At 38.5% G+C, this 11554-nt stretch overlaps 1 protein-coding gene across 2 annotated transcripts; it reads left to right on the top strand.

Annotated features, from left to right (window-relative positions):
• The first annotated feature begins 100 nt into the window (after window positions 1–100).
• agtrap (angiotensin II receptor associated protein) lies at window positions 101–8977 on the top strand. 2 transcript variants are annotated; one of them, XM_088423711.1, is made up of 5 exons: window positions 101–249; window positions 1153–1187; window positions 1346–1454; window positions 2010–2220; window positions 7490–8977. In XM_088423711.1, the coding sequence occupies exons 1-5, from the start codon at window positions 112–114 to the stop codon at window positions 7609–7611; spliced, it is 615 nt and encodes a 204-aa protein (XP_088279837.1). In that variant the 5' UTR covers window positions 101–111; the 3' UTR covers window positions 7612–8977. The 2 variants fall into 2 exon arrangements, with proteins under 2 accessions (XP_088279837.1, XP_088279838.1); XM_088423712.1 differs by lacking the exon at window positions 7490–8977 and adding an exon at window positions 6249–7482.
• Window positions 8978–11554: the final 2577 nt, after the last annotated feature.

Below are 11554 nucleotides of genomic sequence, written 5' to 3'. Positions count from 1 at the left end.
AAGGAAAAGAAGTGAGGCGGAGAGTAAACGGTAGTGGTGGGGGGTGAGTGGGCGGAAAGAGGCTGTGAGGGTGCGCGTGAGTCACATGGTACGCAGTCAGGGTGCCGTCACATGGTTTGTGTTTGCAAGCCGAGGCTAACAAAAGCAAAAGACAAAAGTTTGCGTGCCACACTCTCCGTCTTTTTCCAACCAGAAGACAGCTTTGAGCCACCGCTGCCTGCTATGGAAATCCCTGCCATCAATCTTAAGGTGAGTCTGCTTTTTAAACTCTTGTTTTCGTCTCCCCTGGCCTCTCTTGGCACACCCCCTTAAAAAAAAAAAGTAGGAGGCTTGCCAGCCAGTATTAAGAATTGTGACGTTTTCAAGACGACAAATGTTGGCCCCACAGATTCTTCGGGAAACCTTGGCCATCACTTGTGTACGAGGGCAGAATTGACAAACTGGGGCAAATGAATCTGAATTGTATTTAATTTTCATTAAATATATTGAAATTATCATCACATTTTGAATAGGTTTATCAGTATAGCCTCTTAAAAATATAAATATTTCAAGTGTATTACATTTATCTCAGCCAAGTTTATTAATCATGTGTTTTTTTATTACAAATTAATTTTATCACTATTATTAGTATTTATGGATTATTTGGGGGGATGGGCAAGTACCAATACAAGGCATTGGTATCGAGCAGATACCTGGCCTTGATTCAGAGTATCAGTACTTGCAATGTCTAAGTAATTGTACTTGTATCAAAAATGATTTTGATTGTTGTTGTTAAAGGCTTGCTATTGTTATGTGTTTTGATTTTTTAGTTGTCAGTATTCATTTTTAAATTTTATTATAAACAGTCTAAAGTAATCATAGTAATATATATATATATATATATATATATATATATATATATATATATATATATATATATATATATATATATATATATATATATATATAGTATTAGCTATGTACATCAAATTAATGAATTATTTGTATATTTTGGGGGTTTTCTCAAAGTTGTATTTGTGAGAAGTATAATAATACTAATCGGACAACATTTTCATGTTGTTAGAAAGTTATTAGTTATTACTGTCATTTATATTTATAGCTATTTTTTATTAATTTAGTGTTCATTATGATGATGATGTGTTTGCCTGTCAGGCCATCGTTCTGGTACACTGGCTTCTTACAGTCTGGTGAGTGAACACGTTTCTCTTCACAAACTTGAGGAATTTCTCTCCTTGTCGACCTCTAGTAGGTCACAGTGAACACACACACACACACACACACACAGACACAATGTTTGTCAACGCTGTTTACAATGTGTAGCGTGGTGAAATGCGTGTGTGTCTAGGGGGTGCATGGCGTGGCTTCCCACCTCCTTTGCCTGGGGCAACTTCAGCGTTCTAGCCATAGGGGTGTGGGCCATCGCTCACAGGGACTCCATCGACGCCGTGCTTATGGTGAGTGGACCATATTAGCGTGGATCTCCCATCTATGTGTAGGGCTATACTGGTTTGTCCTATACCGGACCTCAGCTGTGTCATGACAATAAACTTCTGTAAATATAGTAAAACTGCACTCTACAGATCATAGAAAAAATGATCCTAGTACATCCTATGTGGTGGGTGTCCCATATTTTGATCTATGGAAGTACTTTTTATACATTCACATCTCGCAAGCGATATCCTCTGGACATGTTTGGAATCCTGGCAGACCAAGTACCTAGCAGGTAGAATGAGGGACTAAGGTTGGGCTCTCATTTGAAGTACGGTTAGGGTGTACAGTTGAAATAAGAATGTACTGTAATGGTAAGGGTTATTTTTAGAGACAAGATCAGACATAGTTGTGGTGTCCCTTTCAATACAGGTCTAAGGTTGGATTAGAAACTTTTAGTTTTCAAGAGAGATAACAACCTTTCTGGATCTCTGAGATGAAGTCATAGAATTTTGATGTATTTCACTTTTTCAAGTAAGAGGGCACAGCTGAACGTTGTCCTTCCTTTCCGTCCTGTGCAGTTTCTGATCGGGATGGCCGTGACCATCCTGACCGATATCATCCACTTTGGCATCTATTACTCACTGAGTGACCTGGCGTCGGGCAAGGGTCGAGACGTGTTCCGCTTCAGTGCCGGCATGGCCATCCTCAGCCTGCTCCTCAAGCCCGCCTCCTGCTTCTTCGTCTACCAGATGTACCGCGAGCGTGGGGGGGATTACAACGTCAACTTTGGTGAGTGGCGGAGGACCGATCTTGTTGACCCGCAAGTGAAATCAAACTCATTGGTTATGCCTGGTTCATGATGAGACAATACCGGCGTGGACCCCTTGAAACATGAAGGAGACAAACTCCATCAATCACTACGAGTTCATGAAGTGATTGAATGGATACAGGGATGAAAGATAGTGGATAGAATAGTATAGAGTGGAGCAGAGTAAGGTAGGACAGGGTAGGATAAGGTAGATTAGGACAAGAGTAAGGTAAAATGAGGGTTGGGTAGAGTCCAACTCCTACGGTTTGGGTTAATACATAGAGTTGGTGTTCAGGTAGGGAAAATAAAATTTGGTTTAGGTTGAGGTAAGGGTTACAATGAGAACTACTCAAAGAATGCTCAAAGATTAAATCTCAAGTCCTATGCATTAGATAACGTCTTGACCAACTCCACCAAACCGAAAGCTGTACACTTGAGGAAGATCTGGGTGCAGGTCAAAAGAATAGGACTAGTGAATTTCTTTCACTTTCTTTTTTTGTGTTATATTTTTTTTGTTCATTGGACGTAGCGAAAAAAGATACAGAAAACCCGAGGTTGAAATTGCATTTGGTTGTTTTCTCCAAGAATGTTTGAACTTCACAGCGCTGGATAAGAAAGACGCAGAACAAACTTTGGCGGAGTAATATTCAGTTTTTCTTTTTTCACATTTCAAAACAGTGCATTTGGTAGAAAATAGCATGAAAAAAGGACTGACGCTGCTTCACTGTCTTCCACATCGCTTGTTGGTGTGTCACCGTGTCCGTGATCTTTTCTCGTTGACCCTGATTTGTATCGACATGTGTGGAATGCTGAAGGAATGCCCATTCCATTGAAAGTGAATGGGGGACTTTTTAATACAAAACAATAAACTGTGGGAAAACTGTAAATATGTCGAGTGAGAAAAATACCAGCCTGCTTGATGCAAATTATTGGTATATGATTACTTTGGAAGGGAGAATATCCAATGTACTATGTAGGAGTTAAAACGAGACAAAAACGTGAAGGAAATAACAAAAACGTAGTAAAGAGTCAGAATTGCAATGAATCGGTTCCCAATGTACAATTAGTAGTGTAATGCTTGGGCCTGCACCATGAATTCATTTGCGATCTCTGTGCTTTTGACATGCTGTTTGTTTTATGCTGACAAATGTCATTATTTACAGTCACAAGACTGTAAATGCCATGAAACATCTGAGGCACACCACGTGAAGTCACTTTTCCACGTGAACACGGAGTTTCCTGCAAACCATTTGCGATCATTGTTTCGATCCCATGTGGATTGATATGCACAGTAAATGCTTGTCTTCACAAAGGGAATTTATGAACCTGTTTGATTCAGTGCAAGTGCACTTGACCTGAAGCTTCTTATCCTATTTTTGTCTTTCCACATGCTGGATTTAGTAGTGTTCTTCTCTCTGAGTTATGAGTAGAAGGAGGGTGACGGATACGGTTAGATGTAGGGTAATGGATAAATGACAAGGAATTAGATATAGGGTAATGGATAAATGACAAGGGGTTAGTCTGTTAAGGTTTCAGGGTTAAGGCCGTATTCCACTCAGCAGTGAACATTACCAAACACTGCGAATGCTAAATACACCAGCAGTTTGCTGATTTGTACACAAACAAACACACGTTTGGATATATATGTACAACATGTCTTATTGTTCAAAATGTCTCTTTGTCGCAATGGGGAAAAGATCAAAATGATTAGTTAGGAACACAATTGCATTGCAGCAACATAACGTAATACACCATCAACGCGCTATTTTGGCCAATTCTTAAATGAACGCACCAAATAATACAGATATACATTCATGAAATACCCTTATCAAACTTTTATTTTAATGTTTTTCACCGGAGAGCGTTCCGATTAGCTTGACACGCCCAAGTCTCCCTCTAGCTACTAACATGAGGACCCATATGGAATATTCAAATGCAGTCAGACATTTCATACTCATACAGAAAATAAAGGCAATTGATGCAATGAATTAAACAATTTTTTGGATCATTTATTTGAGCAAAAAAGTCATGAACTCTTTATTGTTCATATTTGGCGAGAAAATGTAGTCATCATTTGAGGAAAAACATGAATAGAAACTATTTCTAGAAAGAAAATGTGAATCATCAAGAAACGAGTTGATTTATTTGAGGGGTTACATAACAGTGACAAACTATTTGGGCTGCTCAAATTACAGGTTATTGTGAGGTTATTAAGAAGGTAGCAAGATGTTGGCATGATAATAGCTTGCTGTTAGCATGTGTGTATTAATAACTGTAAGACTACTACTAATACTGCTACTACTTTAACTAATAATATTAATAGAAATTGTTAATGACATCATAATATTAAAGTAAACAGAATAGAAAATATGCCACAAAATTAGAAAATTGCTCCTCAAATTAAGTCAGTGAACCACAAAACTGCTCTGCAAACAACAGATTAGCTTACTGGACTCCGGTGACAAAGGTAGCGTGTGAATTTGAGTGGAGAACAGTCGAGTTGAAAATTTAGCTTTAGGTTGGGGTATCGTGCAAATATTGTGGTTTTCACCTGTCAAGAAAAAGAGAGAAGGGAGTGGAGCAGAGGCTGGAAACGATTCAGCCTGACAGAATTTTGTGTCGCACTGCCTGATTTAACTGCATATTGATGTTCTATGCTAACGCCACCCAGCAGGAGAACCCAGCCAGCAGACTTGAGATTATTATTAGCAGTTAGCGACTGATGCATCTTTTAATTGGCCCTCCAATGCATCCATTAGCATTTAGGAGTTCCCTGCAGGCCAAAGCGCTTTAACGGCCTCGCAATCGGGCGCCTGCCGCTTCATCAGGCGGCTTGACTAACTATCACAACAACGCTTGGGATCTGATGTCACGCATTCGTGCTTTGAAGCAAGCGTGACATGGATGTGGAAAGAAGGCTTTCAAAAGAAAGCTTTCACAGGCTGCAACTTAGCGACAGATTAGGGATGTGAAATTAGATTGAACATAATGTTGCTTCAAATTAGAGTTGGAGGTTTCAAGTGTTTTCGACGAGATGGGATAAAAGTCATTTTTAAGAAGAAATGGTTTTATGTCAGTCCTTGTAATTGAGGGATTTCGAATGTAAGGGTAAAATCAAATTAAAAAAAACTCAAACATGAGTAATTCATATATTTATAAAATATATTCAAGTATTAATATTCATAGGTGATGTAATAAATATTCATTGTGGAAGTTGCAAAATGTATTTGCTGACTTTGGGATTAAATTCAAAATCATTAATATTTTTCTTCATTAATATGAAAAAAACTGTATGATCATTTATTTATGGGGAAATAGAATTTTTGATTAAAATATTTTGGATTTATAGGGTTTTGGGTTTATATCAAGATGACAAACACGGATATCATATCAATGAATAAAAAGGTAAATATCATTTTTACATTTTAAAGTAAGTCATATTTCAATAAAAAAAATTTACAATGCTCATTGTCATTTTATATTGCTATTGTAGCAAAAGCTTCAACTAGATGTGTGAATAATTGAGCAAAAGCAAAAAGACCTGATTAAAAACACACACACAATGGGTTCTAAAAAAATATTTTCCAAAATCTTTCAAAATTTTGGAGAATGATATATATTTGAATATTATTTTAAAAAATAATTTAGTGTGAATTACATTTTTTGGCTAAACTAGTATTCAATTGTTAATATCAATATCAAACGTAACATAATTATGGCAATTATACCTAAAAATGATGAATAATCAGATCACTCCTTTGACACATAAATATAGAAACATGAGTTTTGGGAAATTAATAATGATATTAAAGATATTAAGCTGATAAAAAAAAATAATAATAATGTTTTCAAAGAATCTTGTGTGGACGTGGCCCCCGCGTGAATGGTTCCCTTCCCAGCATGCCACGTCGCCTTCGTGTGGGTCTTGTCTGGGAACGTTCTCATTTCCTCATTTGTCTCCTCCCTCCCCCCCTCCCTCCCTTCCCCTCTTTCACCTTTGACCTCTTAGACTTAGAGACCTCAGTGGACAGTCGCTGCACCACGGACAGTGCTGACAGTGCATTTATCGGCCGCCGCTATTGACCCCCCCTGCCCCGCCCCTTTCTCTCCCTGCCAATCATCTCCCTTCCAATCCCCTCTGCACAGGAAGTGAGGTCATGAACAGGGAAGGACAAGGAGGACACTTTTTACTTTCTGTTTGTTGTTTGTTTGTGTACAGTATTTATGTGTGTGTGTGTGTGTGTGTGTGTGTGTGTGCATGTGCATGTGTGTTTTTCTTTTCACACCTTGTTTGTGCTTGTTCTCATCATGTATTTTTCAAGCCTCCAATCTCCAAATAACTTGTGTGTGTGTGTGTTTGTGCAAATCTCTGTGTGATAATAAAAATACAGTGGTGCCTTGACATACAAGTAACCTGACTTAAGAGGATTTGTTAGATACGAGCCAGCATTCATTTAAATGGAAAGCTGCACTTTGTGGAATTAAAACTTTGCAAGGGTTCATTTACATTTGACTTGACGGTTGTCTTGGTCCGACATTTCTCATTTGTGGGCAAACAAGCAAAGGACATCAGTTTGACTTGAACTTGACGAGGACTCCATAAAAAGGGACTTGACTGCACCCTTGCGTATTTGCCAGGCAAAAATGTTTACATTCGTACATTACTGAATGTTTTTATAATGTCAAATATTATGAAATGCTATTCTTAAAAATGTTTTTTTAAGGGCGGTGGGTGCAATTTCCTTTCCTTTGAAAAGGGAACGATGATTGAAGATTTAGATTTATCATGAATCAAATCGAAGAAGCATCTCAAGGCACCACTGATGATGATTTCGGTCCACTGTGAAAAGTTTCGAATTGAAAGCATGTTCAGCTTTGTACGTCAGAATAAATACAATGAAAATTTTGCATTGTCTTCAAGTGATGATTCCAAATATGTAACAAAGACATAAGTGCACCATGACAAGAATTGACAGGATGTCCTCTATTGTGGACACTTGGACTTTGTAGTGTAGCATGAATCAGTCAAAAGCAAGAGAGCAAAAAGAAATGAATAGGCTGTGTCTGTCTTCAAAACACAACCAAATTAAAATGAGCATAACTAGGATTGCAATTATTTATAGAAGGACACCAAAGTGACATGATGATTATGAGTAGCATATGACCTTCACTGCATAAACCTCCAGCAGGTGTCAATGTGTCTTCATTGTCCTGTGATGGTGGGCGTGTATTTGCACACCCCTCTCATAGGTTTCCCCTCCATGAGCCGAAACAGAGAAGCGTACCAGTCCATCGACCCCCAACAGGACGCGTCCACCAGTGCCGCCAACCCCTTCAATCAGGCGCAAGACACCAAGGTGCGGGCCTACTGATCCCACCGCTTGCTAGCGCCACCTGCGTCCCGGGACCATGTGCAGTTCTACTACCCGCTCGCTGTATCCATAGTGTTGTTCTTGTTATTATTTTTGGGGTGTTTTTACTTATGTGTCATTTCTTGCCAGTTACATTTATTTTTAAAGAAAGGCTTATTGTCATGTTGGACCTAATTAACGAAATGCATTTCATTTATTGCATATACTTTGTGTACTGTTGAGTATCTACTAAAGTGATGATGAGAATTGAGCATTTTTTGCCTCTTGAAGGTATTCAAAAACTGGCCAGACATAAAATGAAAGTTTAGTCATTCTCTGCAGATTTATTGCAAATAATAGGCATTTTTGCCCCTCAATACATTTGTACATACAACGTATCATTTGAGGAGCGGATCACTGACATTTTAATGCAACTAAAGTAAAACAGTAAAAAAATCATACAAGACAGCACTGAGCATTTTTAGTCTCTTTTTACTTTAGTGCAAAGTAAAATAGGAAATGTTATGTTTTTTTTTTTTCAAATACGAGCATCGAGTAAAGTACGAAAATGGTCCAAATGTTAACTTTTTTTTTCCATTTTTTTTTTCATTTTTTCATTTTTTTCCATTTTTTTTTCCATTTTCCAACTGTTTTTATTCTTTTTTTACATGCTTTGTCGTTGCGTCCATTTTTTTCATGTAACTCGCTTGATGTTATTTTTTCCACCTGTTCTCCTCAACACTTTCCCTTGCATTAACCAATCAGCTTCCTGCAGCCACTCAAGTCTGGGTGTGCTTTGTTGTCTCATCAGTGTGCCTGTATTTAGTATTCAGGGTTATCAATTGGAGAGACTGGAGATAAAGAACACAGCCTGAGTCAACTTGTCTTTGATAAAAGCATAAGACCTTTGCATTTTCTGACCGAACCATTCTGAAGAAAGATTAAATTCTTTAGCTTTCATTTCTTGCTCAAGCAGGGTATGATTCACAACCGAAGACCATAGAATTCGCCTCCAGGCATGTTACTTGTCCCCCCCAACTTGTAAGGGACTTTCCACACTCTACAGTATATTGAATTGAGTCCTCCTTTTGTTCAACATTAGCTGCCTACAGCTGCCTCCCATACAATCAACAATCAAAACGTTTGACCACACCCTGAGCAATTACTCATAAGTGACTACATGTGTTTTATGTTTTTAAATGAGATACGTGTTTTTCCATTGGTTCACTTGTTTCTCTCAATCTTTGTTGGATCACCGTTGCGGTCATATGTCAAGTCAAGTTTCTTCAAAGCCTGTTTTTTAGCTTTAAATTTGTTATTTTTAGTTTATGAATTCTTCCACGCACCTAGTTTGCATTTGTTGAAAATAAACTCTTTTTGGAGACCATGCTTTGCTCCATTGCCTTGCTTACCGCCGTTGATAAATAAAAAGTCAAAATGGGTGAAAGCATGTTTTTTGTTTGTTTGTTTTAGCAGTAAACAAACGTGATTACAAATGTGGTCAATTTTTTAAAAATATGAACGCGAAGGGGGTGAGTGGTTAGTTAAGCGACCCGTATTCATTTTCCAGCTGGCTCCGCCTTCCTGTATGGAGTTTGCATGTTCTCCCCGTGCGAGTGGTTTTAATTGTGTTTACTTACACTGATCCTATGATGTAACGCTGTGTATTGTACATATAAATATTTTTTTCAATTATAATAAAATAGAAATCTTTTTCCCGGATTCCAATCAGTTCCAAACGCGATCGGGACTGATTTCCAATCATGAATAAGAATAAGAATAAGAATAAGAATAAGAATAAGAATAAGAATAAGAATAAGAATAAGAATAAGAATAAGAATAATATAGCGATATCACGAAAACCTGTCAGCTTCTGTTTTTTACTTTTTGGACTTTGGGTTCGTTTACTGTACAAGGCTAGGCAAGAAGCTCATCGGTTAAATTGATTATTGGCTAATGTGTAATAGGCCCTCACAATTCATTGGGGAAGCCTGAGGACGAGAACGTGGAAGCGGGGAAGGTTTGCTGCAAGCAGCCCTTGATTAATAAGAGCGACTTTGACACGGCCTCGCACCCGAGCGTCCTCCCAGTCAAGGGCGCGAATGCCTCTGGCTAATTGAGGCGGGATGCAATAACAGGAAGTCAATTTGCCAACTTCCCCAGAGAGTTTTGTACGAGGCGTTCAGGAATACACGGAAGGACTTCATTTACACGCAATGCTGTGTTACAACTGATTACATTTTATTCAGATATGAAACAAGTGTACAAATGTTGTTTTTTGTTTTGTTTTTACAAGCGTAAAAAGATAGCAAAAAATAAACTGTATACAGTGTTCCCTCTTTCCCCTGTTTTGTGCTTTTTTTTTTTTTAGGTTCATTGTCTTTGACATCACTTCTTGGTTGGTCCCCGCGTCTGCAAACATTTTCCGCTCCCCTGTAAAATTTGCGTTTTCACCAATTGGTTCCCTCTTGATGGCCTACACCCATTTGTCACACTTAATTGTGAATTATAAGCAAGAAATGAAACAACTTGACAACCACCTTGGTCAGTTCATTCCTCAAAAACTGAAATTAATACCCTAATACCATATTTATCTCACTTTCTGTTGCCAAATGAATGATACAAACGCTATCAAATATATTTTTTTTTTCTTGTTTCACGAAAACTGGATGATAACATGGGCAAGTATGCTATTAGGCTAGGGGGAATGTGCTGTTTGAAAAGTCACTTGAGGTCTTGTCGGCGTGCTGCTCATTATACAACCATGTGTGTTCTTCTCTCTCAATCTGTTCTATTTGCTGTAATTGTATTCTTTTCTTTCTTCGCTGACCCAAATTCGCCTTCATGAAGATGATTAAACTTTCATTTTATCATCCTCTTCCATCTTTAATGCTCAATTACGGGCTGAAAACGTGCAGCGTTGGTTATCGTTTGCCCCGGAACTTCAAAACGCATCGCCAAAAATAAACTTTCCCGTGGCGTGAAATAACCTTGCGAGTGGGAGCTTAATGAAGAGCGAGTCGGTGGACTGTTGGGTCGGCGTGATGAACGAGCGCGGGGAGGCAGGGGAGCGGACGCGGGAACGTGGTCATTTGTTACCGAGCTGTCACAAATGTATATTTAATGAACATGCACCTCGAACCTTCTCGGTGCTTCCCTCAGGCCAAACAACTGCTCGATACTATCCCAACTTTGGCGGCCATCGATGCAATGCAAATAAGCTTTTTTTTCCCCGTCCGTTTGTCACGACCTCGTTATTACGCTAGCAAATGCTAGCACTTTTATTTCAAGGAAATTTGGACATGGAGGAGGCAAGGGTAAGGGAGACAAGCCTTGTGTTTCTGCAGAATTATCATTATTGAAATGAATGTATGTTTGTATTTGCCATACATACTGAAATGCAAATGAAAGTAGGTATGCCCTCAAATCCCCAAATTCCGGAAAATTCAGCCCCCAAAGCCAGTTGTACTTAGCAAAGGGTAAATTGGTAAACATGTCCACAAAAAATTAGAAGAAGAAACCATGCCATTTTGCTCAGAAGCAATCATTTTAGGATTGTATGGGCCTCCTTAAAGGTCAGATTACTTTTCAGGGTTTTCTTTCTTTCTATTTTTTTTTTAATTCAGCTTCCAAGACAGCTTCTAACTAGCAAGATAAAATTTGCTAAGCTTGTCTCTCAAGTAGACCCATATTAGACCCATAAAAATTAAAGGAGCCATTCCTGAAAAGGTACAGGAAATTTTGCTTTTCAGCAGACATATTTGGTTTACGTTGGTCCCAGGTCTTTCAAGGACAAACTACATCTCAGGATTAGTCTTAACATTCAGTCCCTGAAGTCAGGTCGACATAGCAACATAAAATTTGGCCAAAATGTCTTCCTTAAGAAGACCCGCAAAAATGTCTCAAGAAGCAACGTCTAAAAGGATGCAGGAAATCTGTAATTTTCCTCTAAAGCAGTATTTCA

Source organism: Hippichthys cyanospilos, chromosome 9 (genome assembly GCF_059441005.1).
Source record: "Hippichthys cyanospilos isolate Australia breed blue-spotted pipefish chromosome 9, RoL_Hcya_1.0, whole genome shotgun sequence".
Lineage (NCBI taxonomy): Eukaryota > Metazoa > Chordata > Actinopteri > Syngnathiformes > Syngnathidae > Hippichthys > Hippichthys cyanospilos.
Note: the sequence above shows the minus strand (reverse complement) of the source record. Positions and strands in the feature narration are given on the sequence as shown.